Raw genomic sequence first — 21,562 nt, 5'->3', positions numbered from 1 at the left:
ACTGATTATTGACCAAACAATAGTGCCGTTTTGTTAAGCAGAAATTATTATTTTGTTTGCACAGAGAAATCAGTACGACAAAAGTGTGATACAGAGCAGTACACCGCACTACACTACACCACACTGTATAACTGACAGCCCTTAGTCTGTCCTGAAAGGTGTGTCAGACAGGTGTCACTGGGAATTCATGCCTGGCACGGTCTGACACACGTCACATCAGGTGACACATTTCTCTCTACAACCCACAGCCTTTTAAATGATACTGCATGGTAAACCATACACGTCAGGAATCACTCGAAGTAGATAAAAGAAAAAAAAAGCCCAACAACTGTGCAGTTCAGAATCAACACTGTAAAAAGTGCCGGTGTTGTTTTAACTGGAGGCAATAAAGGGGGAAAGTGTGCAGTTAAAATTCTCTTTAAAACGGACGGATATCTGTTTAACCACAACATAAAAAAATGTGCATTAATTTTTTTTAGAACTAACCATACCTACCGAACCCGTGACTGTTGATCGTGTGTTCGTTGTTTCTTTGTGCTAAAAGACACCCGCATGTTCGTGATCACTGCCTGAGAAAATACCCGGAATTATATTGATAAAGTTGCGATTGGCTACTTGTGAGTTTCACACGGTTACCTGATCATATCAAAGGTTATATTCACTCTCAAACGTGCTGGCAACGATTGTGTCGCGAAAAAAAAAGTCATGTTTCATTTTTCCTCACCAAAGTTCTCAGTCCGAAACATTGAAGAGAACCATAACCTAAATACTAATTTTTAAAGTCTTTGTCAAGTTCATGTCATCACTCTTGCAAAGTCAATTTGCAACGTCAACGAATAGAGAAGGAAATACCGGCTCTAATTTCTGCACGTTTATTTGAGCAAAGCCCTTGGTGATATAGCAGTGGAGTGGGATCTTCAGAAAGGATTCTTGTATGGTTTGTCAACTGTATGGGGGTTGTGCCAGGGAAAGCGGTCTCCTTTGTATAGGAGACTTTTAGGAAGTGTAAAGTGTCAAGCCAAGAACACGTGCAGGGGGTGACTCTGGTGAAAAGCGGTGCAGGAGGGGGTGGGGTGGGGTGGAGGTGGTGAAGTGGACAAGAGCGTGAGGTAGGAGAAACGCTTCTGCCTTCCAAGATGCTGAACGCCGCTTATCAGGTGAGAATCCGGTGATGTGGGTTGGGAGTTGCTGGGTGGTGTCGGGCTGGATCCCGTTGGTTTGTGTTGTTTGTGTTGTGGTGGTCCGTGCTGTGCCTGCATGTGATTTGATACGCTGTGTTGTGGTGGTCCGTGTTGTGCCTGCATGTGATTTGATACGCTGTGTTGTGGTGGTCCGTGTTGTGCCTGCATGTGATTTGATACGCTGTGTTGTGGTGGTCCGTGCTGTGCCTGCATGTGATTTGATACGCTGTGTTGTGGTGGTCCGTGCTGTGCCTGCATGTGATTTGATACGCTGTGTTGTGGTGGTCCGTGTTGTGCCTGCATGTGATTTGATACACTGTGTTGTGCTTTGTTGTGTAACTGAGTCATCACAGTACATTTTTTAGTGTGAAATTCGTGACTGAGTTTAAGTGCATATTTATTTTCATAGGTGGGGCATGATTCTCAGTGCCCAGACTATGAATGGAATGCAAGAAGATGAAGTAGAAGAAGGAAGAGGAGGATGATAAAACTACGAAGGAGAAAAAGAAGAAACTATGAAGAACTAAATTACGAAGAAGAAAATGAAAAAAATACGAAGAAGAGGAAAATGATGATGATGATGAAGGAGAAGAAGAAGGAGGAGGAGAAGGAGGAAGAGGAGGATGATAAAACCACGAAGAAGAAGAAGAAGAAGAAGAAGAAGAAACCACGAACATGAAGGGAAAAGAAAACTACGATTCAGAAGAAGAAGACAGGCGTGATGAGATGTTATCCTCCAACAGAACGGTTTTACGACAGGGCTTCCCCAAGGGTTTGTCCTATTAATACGTTTGTGGCTGTCATCAAGTTTAGCACGCCATTTGAAAACTGCAAACGTTTGTCATTTCTGCTGATCCGTCACTCCTTTCTCTCTGAAAATGGCCATTGTCTGCCTCCCCCCCCAGCCCCCCCCTCCCCCGCCGCCCCCGCCCCACCGACCCCCTACCCCAAACACACCTACCCCCACCTCCTAAAAATGTCTCTTTTGTCTTTGACGATCTGCGTCTGCCTGTATCTTTATGATGTGAGCGGTAGAAGTAGCAGTAGTAGTGGTAGAAGTAGTAGTAGTAGTGGTAGTAGTAGCAGCAGCAGCAGCAAAATAAGCAATAGTACTTGATTTTACGTGTATTCACTTTGTCATGATACTGTATGAGAGAGAGGGACAGACACACAGACAGAGAGACAGACAGACAGACAGACAGAGAGGACGTTTAGGGTCAGACGAGTGCAGACAGAGGAAGTCGAGCTGTGATGGATTGATGACTCGTATGTCTGCTTCATGTCTGTGCTCTGTCTGTCTGCCGCCATTGCCTTCGGGCTTTATTTCGTCACGAAAGCGACGATTACGTAATTTTACCACGTCTGCACCGGCACATGCGAGTCACAATGTGAAACCACAGAACAGACATTAAAATACAGGATGCAACCACTGTAACGGTGAACATAGATAGATAGATAGATAGACAGATGAGTCCTTGTGTTACTAGAAGTTAAAACAGTTCAATTGTGTGCATTGGCATTTGTATTACTTTCTTTGAAGTAGTCATTAAAATAAAAGGATGCACCCACGCAGACAAGAGTGTACTTACGCAAAAAAAATCCTTTTTTAAGAAAGGAAAGTGCTTTCCATCAACGTGTAGATTTGAAGTTAAGTTCTCTGTCAACGTCCCTATTTTAGACAAAGTTTTCTGTCAACTGTCCTTTTTTCAGACAAAGCTTTCTATCAACTTTCTTATTGTAGACAAAGCTTTTTTGTCAACTTTCTTATTTTTAGACATAAATTTAAACTTCCTGTTAACGTCAGATGTTAGATAAAGCTTTCTATCATCATAGGAAATCACGTGAAGCTTTCTATGAATCTCAAATGTCAAATAAATTTTACTGTCAAACGTCAGATATTAAATGAAGATTTCTGTGAACGTCAGATTTCATATGAAGCCTTCTGTAAACGTCAGATACTAAATGAAGCTTTTTATCGCGTAAGTTGTCAAATAAAGCTCTCTAACAACGGCAGATATTAATTTTTGAACCAAGCTTCCTGTCAACTAAAACGTCAGATATTAAACGAAGTTTTATATCAACGTCATATGTTAAACGAAACTTTCTATCAACGTCAGATGTTAACTAACGAAGCTGTCATTCTCATGTATCAGTTGGTTAGATTTTAGATAAAGCATTGATTAAAAAAAAAAATGTCCGCTCATGCACAGTAAACAGATGTTTCTCTTTTCACCGCTGCTGTAAAGCCCGAAAAAGTGAGAAGGTGAAAATACGAAAAGGACGATCACCCTGAACCAGAGGACAAAGTCCACGACAGCAGCATACAAATTAAGAAAAAATAAAAATAAAACAACAAAAGAACGTGGAAAAAAAATTTTAAATAATGATAAATTTAAAAAAAAAACACGATCAAGACAATTTTTTTTCCTTTTAAAATAACAAATAAATGAGTTCCTGTCTGAAACCGAAAGGACCAGCGTTAACGCAAGTGTATGGAGTTGTGAGGTGAAAAAATAGCTCCTTGTTGAACCGGCGTTTCTTCAACGCGGTGTATTTGTTTAGGGACAAAAGGCTATTTCGGGACAAGAGTCAGGTTCAAATCTTTGCCTCCAGGCGATGGGAGGGCGTCGTTAATGTGTGTGGGTTCGCGAGGATCTCGCTTTTTCATTTTTAAAATATACAAAAAGTAATATATATATATATATATAGACATTTAAAAAAAATATATATATATATAAAGTAGACATTTTAAAAACTTGGAGGTCATTCGTTTTGAGCAATAGCTTAAGTCGGGTCATCAACCTACATGCTTTGACACCTCTTTGAAATTAAAACTGAAACTTGCAGCCAAAATATCTGTTGTGTGACGCGCGAAGAGAGAGAGGGGTGGGGAGGGGGGAAGAAGGTGGAGGTGGAGGAGAATGGTGAACCATTGCAGCTCGGCCGGTGAATGAATGTTCATGTTGATACATAGCAGAGAGAAATAGAAAGAGAGGGAAGGAGAGAGAGGGATGGATGGATGGACGGTTTATTCATATAAGGCCATTGCCCCTCATGAACGGGGTAAACAATGTAAAACAATATAGTAGAATATAGGAGAGAGAGAGGGAGAGAGAGAGAAAGGAGGGAGGGAGTGTATGTGTGTGAGTGTGTGTGAGAGAGAGAGAGAGAGAGAGAGAGGAGAAGATAACAAAGATTAAACATTGCAGCGCGGCCGGGGAACACATTCATGAATGCTTGTGAATGATCATTAATATACACAGCAGAGAGAGAGAGAGAGAGAGAGAGAGAGAGAGAGAGAAGACGCTCATATAACTGTCCTCCGAAACACGACACGGCTGTAAGCACATTTAAATACCTCCAGGTCTGTATTTCACAAGTCTGTCGTTAACTTTGTCAGTTTCAAAAGGACGACGGGAGACTACTCTGGGCCAACTTTGTTCATTTTTTGTACAAAGACAGGTGTGTCCGTGTGGGTGTGGGTTCGAATCCCGGTCTTCCCCTTTCTCACAAGTTAGACTGGAAAATTCAACAGAGTGTCTAGTTTTGAGTTGACGATAAACCGAGGTCCAGTGTACAGCACGCACTTGACGCACTGAACAAGAACCCATGGCAACGAAAGTGTTGTCCTCTGGTAACATTCTGTAGAGGAGACCACTCTGATAGACAAATAGACCACTCTGATAGATAGACAGATAGACCACTCTGATAGATAGACAGATAGACCACTCTGATAGACAGATAGACCACTCTGATAGATAGATAGACCACTCTGATAGACAAATAGACCACTCTGATAGATAGATAGATAGACCACTCTGATAGATAGACAGATAGACCACTCTGATAGACAAATAGACCACTCTGATAGATAGATAGGTAGACCACTCTGATAGACAAATAGACCACTCTGATAGATAGACAGATAGACCACTCTGATAGATAGACAAATAGACCACTCTGATAGATAGACAGATAGACCACTCTGATAGATAGATAGACCACTCTGATAGACAAATAGACCACTCTGATAGATAGACAGATAGACCACTCTGATAGATAGACCACTCTGATAGACAAATAGACCACTCTGATAGACAGACAAATAGACCACTCTGATAGATAGACAGATAGACCTCTCTGATAGATAGACAAGGAATAGACCACTCTGATAGATAGACAGATAGACCACTCTGATAGATAGATAGACCACTCTGATAGATAGACAGATAGACCACTCTGATAGATAGACAAATAGACCACTCTGATAGATAGACAAATAGACCACTCTGATAGATAGACAGATAGACCACTCTGATAGATAGACAAATAGACCACTCTGATAGATAGACAAGGAGACCACTCTGATAGATAGACAGACCACTCTGATAGATAGACAAGGAGACCACTCTGATAGACAAGGAGACCACTCTGATAGATAGACAAATAGACCACTCTGATAGATAGACAAGGAGACCACTCTGATAGATAGACAAGGAGACCACTCTGATAGATAAAGGAGACCACTCTGATAGATAGACAAAGGGACCACTCTGACAGATAGACAAATAGAAACAGCATGCACTCAAGACCTGACTGGCGTGTTGGGTCATGCTGCTGTCAGGCATCTGCCTAACAGATGTGGTGTACCGCATATGGATTTGCCCGAACGCAGTGACGCCTCATGAGACGCCGCCATGAGAAAGTGAGCTGTGAAATACACAGAACGATGAATCAGCCAGTTCACCGATTTAAAAATGTCGGAAGTGCTCCAAATGCAGACTATACACCGGACCTCGTTTTTGTCACCTTCACCAAAAGACTGGCACTCAGACCACCATTCAAGGTCTGGTGAAAGGGGATGGGGGATGTTCAAAATAATCCTGGTCGTTGTGGGGAATCGAACCCGGGCCCCTCACTTCCTGGTCAGACAGTGTACCACAGGGCCACTGTTACACGTGATGTGACCAACTGGGTCCCTGACTTCCAGGCTTCTTCTTCTTCGTCCGTGGGCAGCAACTCCCATATGTGCAACTCCCACGTTCACTCGTCTGTACACGAGTGAGCTTTTACGTGTATAACCGTTTTTACCCCCACCGCCCCGCCCCCTGGTTTTCTTCAGGAAGATTGTCAGTGCGTCACGATTATTGCCCCCAAATAAGCCTCGAAATCGCACACGCACGCGCGCGCGCGCGCATACACACACACACACACGCACGCACACACACACACGCACACACACACACACACACACACACACACTTGCACACACGTACGCGCGCGCGCACACACACAAACACACACACACGTACGCACACACACACACACACACACACAGTGGTAATACTGGTTAACGTATAGGGTGGTGTCTGGTTCCACATACAAAGGCCGTTTGGAACAGTGTTGATTACGAGACGTACCTGCGTCCTTGCACACACACACACACACACACACACACACACACACACACACACACACCATGTCTTTGATACCGGCCAACCAAAACATTGACACGTACATAGTCAGGCTGTGTGCAACGGGTGGTTTTTAAATCAAGCACGTGGCTTGGCCAGCTAACATCGTGACAATAATGGATACTTGTTTGCCATTCCTTCCAGAGGACTGCTCTTTCAGTTTCAGTGTTCGAAACGCTTTCTGTGATACACGTAATCATTGGTGGAGTAATGTGGATCAGCAGCTGCCAGTGATGTGATGTGTGTGTGCGTGTGCGCAGACAGCTTGGATTTGTACAGAGGGTGTATGCGTGCGTCGTGCGTGTGTGTGTGTGTGTGTGTGTACACGGACATTTTGGATCTTTACGGGGAGATGCGTGTGTGTACATTGTGGATGTGTAGGCTACAGAAGGAGCATGTACATGGACATCGTGGATGTGTTATTTCATATATTCATATGTAAACACGATGTGTTATTCATCTCATACATCTATTTATGTGTTTGTATTATTCTATTTTATTTTTCGTTTTTTTGTTTTTATTTACTGGTTTATTTTATCAGTTCATTAATCCAGTCATCTATCTATTCACTTTTCTATCTTATTTTACTTCATTTCTTTTCATTTTCCCTCAAGGTTTTCTTTTCATTTTCCCTCATTTTCCCTCAAGGTTTTCTTTTCATTTTCCCTCAAGGCCTGACTAAGTGCATTGGGTTACGCTGCTGGTCAGGCATCTGCTTTGCAGATGTGATGTAGCGTACATGGATTAGTCCGAATGCAGTGACGCCTCCTTGTGTAACTGAACTGAACTGAACCATGGATGTGTACAGTGATAGATCTCCGAACGATGTGATGTGATGCGTATCAGACACGTATGTAGTACGTCAGCCATTCAGAGGTGTTGCCAGTCCAGGGAAAACTGTTTCTGGTTTTTAGGGAGACAGTGAGGAAGTGTAAGTGTGAAGCCAAGAACACGTGCAGGGGGTGACTCTGGTGAAAAGCGGTGCAGGAGGGGGTGGGGTGGGGTGGAGGTGGTGAAGTGGACAAGAGTGTGAGGTAGAAGAAACATTTCTTCCTTCCAAGATGCTGAACGCTGCTTATCAGGTGAGTAAACAAGTAATGTTGGCTGGGTTGGGTTGTGCTGTGCTGTGCTGTGTTGTACTGTATTGTGTTGTTTTGTGTTGTATTGTAGTGTGTTGTATTGTGTTGTGTTGTTTTGTGTTGTATTGTGTTGTGTTGTATTGTGTTGTGTTGTGTTGTATTGCCCATTGTCGACAATAAATCACTTTTTCACAGAACCTTTTCTTGGTTGCTGTAGATTCTTTTACGTGCGCTAAATGCATACTGCACACGGAACCTCGGTTTATCATCTCAACCGAAAGACTGGAACCCAGACCACCAGTCAGCAGAGGGGGTGGGGGTAAACATCCCGATTTATGTGGGATTCGAACGTTTGAACATTTGCGACCTGGTCGGACGCGTTGCCACATGGCTACCACTCTACTGTGTGTTCAAACATCACCGAACTTTGTCTCTTTTTTTGTGTTAGAAGGGGATAGGAATAAACCGAGGTTTATCAAATAATGTGTGTGTGTGTGTGTGTGTGTGTGTGTGTGTGTGTGTGTGTGTGATGCATAAGAGTACCCTTGATATCTTGGTTGTAAGATTAATCATTTTCATTGTGTCTTTGTTTTTTAACTGAACATAATTACACGCACTTGGGCTGGGGTGGGATGGTTTGGGGGGGGGGCACCCTTTCTGTGTTGGGACCCCTTTCTGGGATCAACTGGTATCGGCGTGTACAGCAAGAAGTAATTAGTCTTACTGATAAAAACCCATGTCAGCTCACGGTTTGTCGCACTTTGCATGACAAGGAACTCCGTGTTTATAAAGAGCTCACAGTTTGGTGTCCGACCGAGGACAGGCGCAATTTAAGTATCCGTATGAGAATGACCCCGGTGTAATTCCCTGCAGGGGATGGATTGAGGCTGCTACACCGGTGAGAATGACCCCGGTGTAATTCCCTGCAGGGAATGGATTGAGGCTGCTACACCGGTGAGAATGACCCCGGTGTAATTCCCTGCAGGGAATGGATTGAGGCTGCTACACCGGTGAGAATGACCCCGGTGTAATTCCCTGCAGGGGATGGATTGAGGCTGCTACACCTGTGAGAATGACTCCGGGGTAATTCCCTGCAGGGAATGGATTGAGGCTGCTACACCGGTGAGAATGACCCCGGGGTAATTCCCTGCAGGGAATGGATTGAGGCTGCTACACCGGTGAGAATGACTCCGGGGTAATTCCCTGCAGGGAATGGATTGAGGCTGCTACACCGGTGAGAATGACTCCGGGGTAATTCCCTGCAGGGAATGGATTGAGGCTGCTACACCGGTGAGAATGACCCCGGTGTAATTCCCTGCAGGGAATGGATTGAGGCTGCTACACCGGTGAGAATGACCCCGGTGTAATTCCCTGCAGGGGATGGATTGAGGCTGCTACACCGGTGAGAATGACCCCGGGGTAATTCCCTGCAGGGGATGGATTGAGGCTGCTACACCAGCCTGGTTGCGTAATAAGAGAGTTTAGCTGTGCTTTCCAATGTATTGCGTATCGCGTTACATGTTGTGCCTTTATTGGGTGGTGTTTGTGGTGCCATGTTCGTTTCATTTTTAGTTTTACCTGTCCTGTCATGTCGTGTTGTGTCGTATCGTATCGCCTTGCGCCGCCCTGTGCTGTGCTGTGCTGTTATGTACCGTAGTGTACTATGCTGTGCTGCGCTGTGCTGTGCTGTATTGTTCTGTACTGTTCTGTGCTGTGTTGTGCTGTGCTGTGTTCTGTACTGTTCTGTGCTGTGTTGTTCTGTGCTGTGTTGTTCTGTGCTGTGTTGTTCTGTGCTGTGCTGTGTTCTGTACTGTTCTGTGCTGTGTTGTTCTGTGCTGTGCTGTGTTCTGTACTGTTCTGTGCTGTGTTGTTCTGTGCTGTGCTGTGTTCTGTACTGTTCTGTGCTGTGTTGTTCTGTGCTGTGCTGTGTTCTGTACTGTTCTGTGCTGTGTTGTTCTGTGCTGTGTTGTTCTGTGCTGTGCTGTACTGTGCTGTGCTGTGTTGTTCTGTGCTGTGCTGTTCTGTGCTGTGCTGTACTGTTCTGTGCTGTGCTGTTCTGTGCTGTGCTGTACTGTGCTGTGCTGTGTTGTTCTGTGCTGTGCTGTGTTGTTCCGTGCTGTGCTGTACTGTGCTGTGCTGTGTTGTTCTGTGCTGTGCTGTACTGTGCTGTGCTGTATTGTTCTGTGCTGTGCTGTGTTCTGTACTGTTCTGTGCTGTGCTGTACTGTGCTGTGCTGTACTGTGCTGTGCTGTGCTGTACTGTGCTGTGCTGTGCTGTACTGTGCTGTGCTGCGTTGTGTGTACATCTCTTCTTCTTCGTCCTCCTCCTCACTCTCACCCTCCTCCCGTCTTCATCTTTTTATGTCTGTCTTATTTCCTCACATTTCGTTCTATGTGTTATTCACAAATTTATCCACAATTATTTTGTATTCTAAACAAAAAACCCAACAAATATTGAAGTAAACCAATGAAAGTTTCACCTGGTTTCTCTGCATCAATCTGCCTGTCTGTTTGTCTGTCTCTGTCTCTCTATCTCTTCCTCTCTGCCCCTGCCTCTGTCTCTGTCTTTGTCTCTCTCTCTGCCTCTCTCTGTCTGTCTCTGTATCTGTCTCTCTATCTCTTCCTCTCTGTCCCTGCCTCTGTCTCTGTCTTTGTCTCTCTCTCTCTCTCTCTGTCTCTCTGTCTCTCTGTCTGTCTCTGTCTGTCTGTCTGTCTGTCTCTCTCTCCAAGAGCTCTAATTTTCCATAACTGATAGACACGTGTAACGTGGTTCGTATTCCTGTATGTGACAGGCCGCCGTAGTCTTACAATTACATGCCTGCCATAATTATGAGGAAGGATATTTGATCCGATATATGTATGTCTATTTCTGCTGCACTGCCACACAAATCATATTCCGTAACCTGATATGATAGCGCGCGCACACACACACACACACACACACACACACACACACACACACACACACATGCGCGCATTTGGAAATCCCAACGAAAGTCCCCACGTCATTCTTTCTGACCAATGTGGAAGACTTGATAGATAGATTGATAGATTGATTGATAGATACATTGATTGATCGATAGATTGGAAGGAAAGTAGGTAGGTAGGCAGGTAGGTAGAGAGACTATATGGACAGATACGGAGAGAAACGAGCAAGTTTTCAACTCAGCTCGGTTTAGAAATGGCTTCGATTCTTTGCAATAAGTTGTCAGTGGGAGAGAAAGAACCATCTGACGACCTGGTGTTTTTGTGCACATACCAGCGCACTGACAGTGCCGGGCACGCAGCTCACTCTTTTGTTGGATGTCCATGCGCGTGTCGCTTTGCTATTTTAACCAGATTCTTATTCTCATGTCATGTACTCAGAAAGGGACACACACTGGACACTGGAATTATTTATTGTCGTTGCCAAGAAAGGTCTTTTGACAAGGGGGCAACAACATAAATTCATATATTTTAGCTTCAAAATAACAAAAACTCTGAACCATTCAGTCAGTTTAAACCAAGAAAATATGTAATACTTGGAAACACTTAAACAACATCCTGACAAAAACTCAACGAAACGGAACTAAAGAAAAACAAAATGTAATGATAATAAAATATCAAAATGAATGGGGACTGACTCGACCATCCATTCAAAAATATATCGAACCAATACAGACTGCCTCAACAATACACTCAAATATGTAATGTTATGTTTTCTGTTTTGTCCAAATAAAATAGCAACTTCTGTACTGACTATAATTAAGTGCCTTCTATGCTGTTAATACTATTCTGACTTTTGTACCTTTGTCTCATTGTTTGAGCTTCTGCAATGAATTTAGCAAGAGAGAGAGAGAGAGAGAGAGGGGGGGGGGGGCGTTGTAGCCTACCTGTTAGGTTCGGACTAAGCTGTAAATGACTTGTATTGTATTGTATTGAATTGTATTATTCTTTTTGTCACAACAGATTTTTTCTGTGTGAAATTCGGGCTGCTCTCCCCAGGGAGAGCGCGTCGCTACACTGTTGGTTGTATTTTTTCCTGTGTGCAGTATTATTTGTTTTTCCTATCGAAGTGGATTTTTCTACAGAATTTGTCTCATTGTTTGAGCTTCTGCAATGAATTTAGCAAGAGAGAGAGAGAGAGGGGAGGGGGGGGGGGGCGTTGTAGCCTACCTGTTAGGTTCGGACTAAGCTGTAAATGACTTGTATTGTATTGTATTGAATTGTATTATTCTTTTTGTCACAACAGATTTCTCTGTGTGAAATTCGGGCTGCTCTCCCCAGGGAGAGCGCGTCGCTACACTGTTGGTTGTATTTTTTCCTGTGTGCAGTATTATTTGTTTTTCCTATCGAAGTGGATTTTTCTACAGAATTTTGCCAGGAACAACCCTTTTGTTGCCGTGGGTTCTTTTACGTGCGCTAAGTGCATGCTGCACACGGGAACTCGGTTTATCGTCTCATCCAAATGACTAGCGTCCAGACCACCTCTCAGGGTCTAGTGGCGGGGGAGAAAATATCGGCGGCTGAGCCGTGATTCGAACCAGCGCGCTCAGATTCTCTCGCTTCCTAGGCGGACACGTTACCTCTAGGCCATCACTCCACTTCCCACTGCAGTGGAGAAACCATTGATCATGCAGCTCTCACTTTGCTGTTGGATTATAGCCTGCTAATTGCATGGCAACACACTGTACTGCACTTCACAACACTGCACTTCACAGCCCTGCACTTCACTGCACTTCACAGCACTGCACTTCACAGTCCTGCACTTCACAGCACTTCACAGCACTGCACTTAACAGCACTTCACAGCACTGCACTTCACTTCACAACATTTCATTTTACTGCACTGCACTTTACTGCACTGCGCTGCACTTCACTGCGCTGCACTTCACTTCACAGCATTTCACTTTACTGCACTGCGCTGCACTTCACAGCACTGCACAGCACTTCACTTCACAGCACTGCACTTCACTTCACTTGACAGCACTGCACTTGACAGCACTGAATTCCATATAAACGGTGGATGCAGGCGGACGAAGAGGGGATGGGGGACCACGGGGAGAAAGCAGAGCTGTCATCTTTGGGAACGGAACCGCTGGTCTTCCGGCGTCAGCTGCACACACGGGAGACAATCGAGGAGATCTACACGGACCAATCAGAGCCCCAGACAGCCTGTGGCGTCATCAAGAAAGCGTGCCAGCCCTCCCCACAATGCATGGGCCGCCATGTGTTGGGCTACTTTCCGTTCGTCAGGTGAGTCTTTTACACGTTGTTTTCATCTTGGATTGAAATGTATCGTTTCGATCAAATCTAGACAGACTCGTCACAACCATTTTGTGAAATGCGAGTTTCCCATACTTGTGAAATTATATGTTGGTCAATGTAGGTTTCTGGTGGATAGCACTTTGAGTTTGCGTTGGATCCTTGCCCTAGTTTCACCAAGTTCTATGAAGGTTGTGGTGACCACATGGTCAGAGCACTGGATCCCTGCCCTAGTTTCACCGAGTTCTATGAAGGTTGTGGTGACCAAAGCACTGGATCCCTGCCCTGGTTTCACCGAGTTCTATGAAGGTTGTGGTGACCAAAGTGCTGGATCCCTGCCCTAGTTTCACCAAGTTCTATGAAGGTTGTGGTGACCACATGGTCAGAGCACTGGATCCCTGCCCTAGTTTCACTAAGTTCTATGAAGGTTGTGGTGACCAAAGCGCTGGATCCCTGCCCTAGTTTCACCAAGTTCCATCCCCGGATTGGGTGAACCTGGTGCGTTAAGGGTGGAGATTTCTTTCCCTCTCCCAGGTCAACATATGAGCAGATCTCCTTAGTTGCCTGAACCCCCTTCGTGTGTACGCATGCAGGATATCAAACACGCACGTTAAAGATCCAGTAATCCATGTCTGTGTTCGGTGGGTTATGGAAACAAGAACATACCCAGCATGCATCCCCCCGAAAAAAAAAAGTTTGGCTGCTTATAAGGTGGTGGTAAAAACAGTCATAGACGTAAAAGCCCACTCTTACACACAAGCGAACGTGGAAGTTGCAGCCCACGAAAGGAGAAGAAGAAGTAGAAGTGGAAGAGGAAGAGGAGGAGGAGGGGTTTGCCATTGTAGTGGTACGTGTTGGACAATTCAGGTTTCTGAGGATGTACCAGTGGAGGAAGTGGGCAGTGAGTGACGTCATCAGCGGCCTCTCCGTGGGCTTCATCCACCTGCCCCAGGGCCTCGGCTTTGGCCTCCTGGCCTCCCTCAGTCCCGTGTACGGCCTGTACACCACCTTCTTCCCCATCCTGATCTACCTGCTGTTCGGCACCTCCCCCCACATCTCCATGGGAACCAACGCCCTTATCGCTCTGCTGACGGCCAACCTGGTCACTCGGGAAGCCGACAGCTTCCGGTCAGCCCTGGGGACCAACGCCACCTGGTCGTCCGAGGAGGAGCTGCAGTACAAGGTGGGGGTCCGTTGTCATGGTGACTAACTGATTGTAGTGTGAGGTGTTGCCATGGTGACTGGCTGCAGTGTGAGGTGTTGCCATGGTGACTGACTGCTGTGTAAGGTGTTGCCATGGTGACTGGTTGCAGTGTGATGTGTTGTCGTGGTGATGACTGCAGTGTGAGGTGTTGTTATGGTGACTGCAGTGTAAGGTGTTGTCATGGTGACTGCAAGATAAGGTGGATGTGTTGTCATGGTGATTGTTGTGTAATGTGTTGTCATTGTGTCACCTGCACGTTGTTTTCTTGTCTGCAAATTTTGTGCACACTTGCAGAAGCACATACACACGTTTTAACACATGCACGAAAGCACACACACTCACACACACACACACACACACACACACACACACACACTCGAGCACACACACACTCGAGCACACACACATACTCATATGTACACACTGGACTCCCTTCTGAAAGACAGAGGTGGCTGTATTGGTGGACAGGTGGGGATTGCCGCAGCGTCCTGTTTTCTGGGCGGAGTGATCCTGCTGGCTATGGGACTACTTCGTCTGGGTTTCATCACCAACTTCCTGTCCAAGTCCTTCATCGGCGGATTTACTTTTTCTGTTGCCATTCATATCACAACGAGCCAGGTAATCCTTGTCTTTGATGATTGAATACCTGCTTAAGTTCCACAAGTACATTTCAGAACTCTGTTGAGTGTTAATAAACTGTGTAAACAAGTGCTGAATAGCATTGTGCATATCTTGAGATGTAGGGATATATCATATGTGCAACAACAAAAATGTACATCGATTTGTGCTAGCAATTACGGTATATCATTTTACACATCTTTGACAGAAACATTCATTTTTGAAAGAACAGTTATGGATTTTTTTTTTATCTGGGAATTCTCTTTTATTAAAGGTTTATAGATAACCAGAAGAATATCACAAAACGAGACATATTCATTTAGAAAGAGGTAAAGATACGCCATACAAATTTATGTATGTTGTTTGGGTTTGTTTTTTTTTACCACCTTCTGATGCTGTCTGACTTTCTCTACATGTTTTGTTCAGATAGTAAAGATGCTCAACGTCCAAATAAAAGGCCACTCCGGACTTGGAAAGCTGGTGCTGACCTACATCGAGATCTTCAAGAACATCACTGACGCCAACCCAGCTGACATCATCGTAGGTCTGATCTGCATGGCCGTACTGCTGGCAGTGAAGATCGGGATCAACGAGCGGTACAGGCACAAGCTGAAGATTCCCGTCCCCATCGAACTACTCGTCGTCATTGTCTCCACCCTCATCTCCCACTTTGCGGAGCTTCACGACAAGTTCGGGCTGGGCATTGTCGGGGACGTGCCTGCCGGTCTGCCAGCTCCCACCCTGCCAGACATGGGGAGTCTATCCCGGGTGGCTACCGACGCCTTCGTAACGGCCATTCTGATCTTCGCTCTGACCATCTCCCTGGGCAAGCTGACGGCTAAGCTGCACGACATCACCATTGACGACAACCAGGAGATGGTGGCTTACGGGCTGTGTCTGCTGGTCGGGGGGTTCTTCCAGAACTTTCCGTCCTGCACCGCCCCCCCTCGCACCATGATGCTCAGCTCCATGGGCTCCAAGAGCACGTTCAATGGCGTGACGTCAGCATTGTTCATTCTGCTCGTGCTGCTCGTGGCGGGACAGCTCTTTGTGTCGCTGCCCATCGCCATGTTGGCCGCCATGATCATCGTGGCCATGAAGGACCTCCTGCTGCAGGTGAACCTTGGTGATCTTGGATCATAGACCTGGTGTCATGTGTCCAAAGACCTGACTTATTTTTGGCCCAAAGTTCTGGCTTCTTGTGGCCCCAAAACCTGACCTATTATAGCCCAAAGTCTTGGCTTCTTGTGGCCCCCAAAACCTGACCTATCATAGTCCAAAGTCCTGGCTTCTTGTGGCCCCAAAACTTGATCTATTATAGCCCAAAGTCCTGGCTTCTTGTGGCCCCAAAACTTGACCTATCATAGCCCAAAGTCTTGACTTCATGTGGCCCCGAAACTTGACCTATCATAGCCCAAAGTCTTGACTTCAGGTGGCCCCAAACCTTTACCTATTATAGCCCAAAGTCCTGGCTTCTTGTGGCCCAAAGTCCTGACTTAATGTGGCCCCCAAACCTGACCTATTATAGCCCAAAGTCCTGGCTTTTTGTGGCCCCAAAACTTGACCTTTTATAGCCCAAAGTCTTGACTTCTTGTGGCCCAAAAATCTTACTTTTGGAGGCCCAAAGATCTGACGCCTTGTGGCCCAGAAACATGATGTGTTGTCCCCCAAAGTCCTGACTTTTTGTGGCTCAAAGACCTGACGCATTGTTGCCAAAAGATCTTATGTATTGTGGCCCAAAGTCCTGACGTTTCGCACTTAAAAAAAACCCTGGCTTTTTGTTGTCCAAAGTCCTGACTTCTTGTGGTCCAAAGACCTGACATGGTGTGACTCACAGTCCTGACTTGTGGCCCATGGACTTGTTATCATGTGTCAAAAGCTTTTTCTTCTTGGGGCCCGAACGCCTGACTTCTTGTGACACAAAGACCTGACTTTTTGTGGTCCAAAGTCCTGACGTTTTGTGACACAAAGACCTGATGTGCTGTGACACAAAGACCTGACGTGTTGTGACACAAAGACCTGACGTGTTGTGACACAAAGATCTGACGTGTTGTGACACAAAGATCTGACGTGTTGTGACACAAAGACCTGACGTGCTGCGGCCCAAAGACCTGACGTGTTGTGACACAAAGACCTGACGTGCTGCGGCCCAAAGACCTGACGTGCTGCGGCCCAAAGACCTGACGTGCTGCGGCCCAAAGACCTGACGTGCTGTGACACAAAGACCTGACGTGTTGTGACACAAAGATCTGACGTGTTGTGGCTCTAAGACTTGACATATTGTGACACAAAGACCTGAGGTGTAGTGGACCAAAGACCTGACGTGTTGTAACCCAAAGGCCTGACTTCTTGTGGTCCAAAGACCGAACTTGTTTGGCCCAAAGACTTCTTGTGGCCCAAAGTCTTGAGTTCTTGGTGTCCAAATGCCTGACGCATTGTGGACCGAAGACCTGATTTGTTGTGGCCTAAAAATCTGACATTTTGTTGCCAGTAACCTGACGTATTGTGGCCCAAAGACCTGACATTGCTGACTTTTATTTAACGCAAGCTGCTCGGTGGAACATGAAGTTTTCTTTTTATACGGCTCTCGTGTATGGCTGCAGTCAGGTTCTACTCTATGTTTGTGATTCTTTACATGCTGTTCTGAGTGAATGAGCTTGTGTCTGTTTTCAGAAAAGATTCTTTGAAGATATTGAGTATCTCCATATGCCATTATTACCAGTGCCCACCCCCGAATAATTACATAGTGTTAACATTCACTTGAAGATTTTTAAAAGTTTGCCGAACTGAGGAATTATGGGTAGATTATGATATAAGATTTCACTTTTTATTTCAAAAATTGATAAGAAAAGATTGTTGATTTAAAATAAACCAGATGTGTAAAATCAAAACTTTCCAACCAAATTTTTATTGCAGATTCGTAACTTGAAGTCACTGTGGAACGTCAACAAAGCAGACTTCTTCATCTGGGCCGTGACCGCTGCCGTCAGTATCTTTGGTGACCTTGACCTTGGACTACTGGTGGGCGTGGTCTTCTCCATGGTGACGGTGATGGCGATTGGTCAGCTGGCCAGGGGCAGGCTACTGGGCAAGGCGGCCAGTGAGGACCTGGTGTTGTCACTGAGCCGGAAAGGGGTGTGTCCTGTGCCGGGGGTGAAGATCTTCAGGTCAGTTTTTACTGCTTCTTGTTGCTGGGAGGGATTCATGTGTGTGTGTGTGTGTGTGTGTGTGTGAGAGAGAGAGAGAGAGATAGTGTGTGTGAGTGTGTGTGTGTGTGTGTGAGAGAGAGAGTGTGTGAGAGAGAGAGAGTGTTTGTGTTTGTGTGTGTGTGTGTGAGAGAGAGTGTGTGTGTGTGTGTGTGTGTGTGTGTGAAGTAGGGTCGGAGTGGGGGGGGGTGAATATACAAGGCTGGTTTGGAAACCCTAAATATACCACATTGTATTATACCTTTTCTCCCCCTCCCAAAAATTTAACTCTCGTCACAAACTACAACTTGTAGTGTCATGGTGGTATGGTTGTGGTAGTGGTGGTGGTGGTGGTGGTAGTTGTAGTAGTAATAGTTGCAATTATGCACTTTCACATGTCATACTCCTAATTGCTGACAAGAAAAAATAAATAAGCAAATAATTTGTTTTGTTTTGTTTTTTTAAACCCGAGGGAGAAACGTGCACCCTCAATTCATTATTCGTATTATTATTATTATCATCATTATCATAGTTGGTGGTGGTGGTGGTGTTAGTGGTGGTGATGTTATTATTATTATGATGATTATTATTATTATTACAAAAACATAAATACCCCAAACAAACAAAACAGAAACCGAACCCACCATATCCAACCAATGCTGATGTTCTAACACTGGGCTGGGGGCGTGGGGAACGGTGAGGGTGTTGCAGGTTCGAGTCCGCGCTCTACTTCGCCACACAGGAGCGCTTCAGAAGCCAGCTGTACCGGCTGGTCTTCAACCCGTCCTCGCTCCCTCACCGCGCCGACACCGACACCGTCGTCCTACCCCCGGCCTCTCCTCCCGATGAACACTCCCTTCCCCAGCACAGTGACGAAACCCCGGACCCTGGCTGCTGTTACGGCGGCAGGAAACTCGCCAACGACACACCCGCCGCCCTGCGCAACGAGAAGGAAGAGGTCAAGGAGACAGAAGAGGTCAAGGAGAAAGAAGAGGTCAAGGACAAGGAAGGGGTCAAGGTCAGGGAAGAGGTGGGGCCCCGCACACCTCAGCACGTGATCGTGGACTGCTCGGCCATGACGTACATCGACGTGGCAGGCGTGGACATGCTGACGCTGGTCGTGACGCAGTTCTCGCGCGTGGGCGTTGACGTCATGCTGACGGACGTGCCCGGGCCCACGCTGGGCACCCTTCAGCGGGCAGGCTTCCTGGAGAAGGCGGGCAAGGACAAGGTCTTCTTCTCCGTCATGGATGCCCTGCAGAGGGTGCAGAGAGTGGAGGCCTGCTCCGTCAGACTGTAGGGACGTGGAAGAGATCCTCGACATGGTGTGGGGAAGTGGAGATGGCAGGGGGGGAGAGGAGGGGGGAGGGGTGGGGAGGAGACTGTCGGTAAGGGGTGGTGTGGGGAGCGAGGGTGGGGAGGTTGAGAGGTGTGATTTAATGGTTTGTATGTTTCACCGCAGATGCATAGCATGGGACAATGGAAGATTTGAAAGTTACCATCACACACACACACACACACACACACACACACACACGCATGTTTAAGCGACAGAGATAAATCAATCCCTTTTTTTTTTTTTTATCCATTTTCTTCACCAAACATTCGGCAGTATCAAACCTGCTGTTGTTCGAGACAGCAAGAAGCAATGTGATTCATGGCTACAACTGTATGACGTCGCCACTTTCGCTTTGTGTTTTTGGGCGCTTGATTTCATTTCTTTAATGCGCTGACTGATGAATCTAAATCTAAAGAATTGGGGACAGTGTATTACTCTAATCGTCTGTCGTCGCCGTCGTCGTTATTGCTGTGATGGCGAAGTGGTTTTGTTTTTTGTTGTTGTTTTTTTCTTTTGTTTTTTTGTTGTTGCTTTTTTCTTTTTCCCATTTATGTTTTGAAATGCATAATGATGAACAGAACTCCTGAATCTGATTTAGACCACTGCATTACAGAATAATGGACGCCAGTGGTCAGCCAAAACCTGATCTTTGTTCGACTTCCTTTGAAAAGGTTCACAACAAACCATGTTGCCTGGCCTGTCTGCAGAGTCACAACAAATCCATGTTGCCTGGCCTGTCTGTAGTCGCAACAAATCCATGTTGCCTGGCCTGTCAGTAGAGTCACAACAAATCCATGTTGCTTGGCCTGTCTATAGGTTCACAACAAATCCATGTTGCCTGGCCTGTCTGAAGGTTAACACCAAATCCATGTTCGCTGATCTGTCTGCAGGTTCACAACAAATCACTGTTGCCAGACCGATCTTAATATCTAAACTTGTTTGTCATTGAAAAATCAAATCATGTTGCTATGCCTCAGCCGAAAAGTATTTGATGAGTTGACAACTCTTGCTGTTGCATCTGTTGGAGGATGTTTACAAACTGACGCAATATCTTGTGTGGTAAAGGTCTGTGCTTCTGTATAATATTGTCTATGGTTGGGTATGCTTCCTTGGTAGTTCGTTTTAAGATAACTATTGTCACAAAGATATGTGTTCGTTTCTGCATTTCTATGTTGTTTGTTGCGTTAATGTTCATACGCTATGCGCATGTTGATCTCTGTATTGCTTCATATTATATGCTCCATTAAAGATCTACAACTGATATGCGTTGTATTTGTTGATTCGAAACACTTTTCCTGTTTACTTATATGCTGCTGCATTGTCCTTTCGTGACATGTTGCGTATTCGTTCACAGAGATGTGCCTTTGCATGTTACCCGTGAGTTTCAATAGCTATGCTGCTAGCTATGTTGCCTGTTTACAGAGCCATCGTGTCACATGTTGCCTGACCGTTTACAGAGCTATAGTGTCACATGTAGCCTGTTTACAGAGCTATAATGCAATATTTTGCCTGTTACTTTACAGAGCTATAGTGTCACATGTTGCCTGTTCGTTTACAGAGCTATTGTGTCACGTGTTGCCTGTTAGTTTACAGAGTTACAGTGTCACGTGTTGCCTCTTAGTTTACAGAGCTATAGTGTCATATGTTGCCTGTTACTTTACAGAGCTACTGTATCACATGTTGCCTGTTATTTTACAGAGCTACTGTATCACATGTTGCCTGTTACTTTACAGAGCTATAGTGTCACGTGTTGCCTGTTAGTTTACAGAGTTACAGTGTCACGTGTTGCCTCTTAGTTTACAGAGCTATAGTGTCATATGTTGCCTGTTACTTTACAGAGCTACTGTATCACATGTTGCCTGTTATTTTACAGAGCTACTGTATCACATGTTGCCTGTTACTTTACAGAGCTATAGTGTCACATGTTGCCTGTTACTTTACAGAGCTATAGTGTCACATGTTGCCTGTTACTTTACAGAGCTATAGTGTCACATGTTGCCTGTTACTTTACAGATCTACTGTATCACATGTTGCCCGTTACTTTACAGAGTTACAGTGTCACATGTTGCCTGTTACTTTACAGAGCTATAGTGTCACATGTTGCCTGTTACTTTACAGAGGTATTGTATCACATGTTGCCTGTTCGTTTACAAAGGTACAGTGCCACACGTTGCATATTCGATTACATGCATATACTGTCCGTTCCTTGATCGTCTACAAATCTATGCTTCTACATTGTA

The 21,562-nt window shown here is 45.4% G+C and overlaps 1 protein-coding gene across 4 annotated transcripts in view; it reads left to right on the top strand.

The window, feature by feature from the left end:
- The window catches only part of LOC143286710 (prestin-like), a 54,292-nt gene extending 33,709 nt beyond the window's left edge, over nt 1-20,583 (top strand). For 2 of the 4 annotated variants that reach the window (XM_076594398.1, XM_076594400.1), the window contains exons 2-7: nt 12,744-12,967; nt 13,844-14,159; nt 14,649-14,798; nt 15,225-15,914; nt 17,715-17,965; nt 18,695-20,583. In XM_076594398.1, coding sequence (XP_076450513.1) covers nt 12,744-12,967; nt 13,844-14,159; nt 14,649-14,798; nt 15,225-15,914; nt 17,715-17,965; nt 18,695-19,283 — 2,220 coding nt within the window. In that variant the 3' untranslated portion in view covers nt 19,284-20,583. Of the gene's footprint in view, nt 1-7,342; nt 7,738-12,743; nt 12,968-13,843; nt 14,160-14,648; nt 14,799-15,224; nt 15,915-17,714; nt 17,966-18,694 lie in introns of those variants that run through there. The other 2 variants (XR_013055850.1, XM_076594399.1) reach the window with 2 other exon arrangements.
- Nucleotides 20,584-21,562: the final 979 nt, after the last annotated feature.

The sequence above is a fragment of the Babylonia areolata genome, chromosome 10 (assembly GCF_041734735.1).
Source record: "Babylonia areolata isolate BAREFJ2019XMU chromosome 10, ASM4173473v1, whole genome shotgun sequence".
NCBI lineage: Eukaryota > Metazoa > Mollusca > Gastropoda > Neogastropoda > Buccinidae > Babylonia > Babylonia areolata.
The sequence above is the reverse complement of the archived record's forward strand: the minus strand, read 5'-3'. Positions and strand labels throughout refer to the sequence as shown.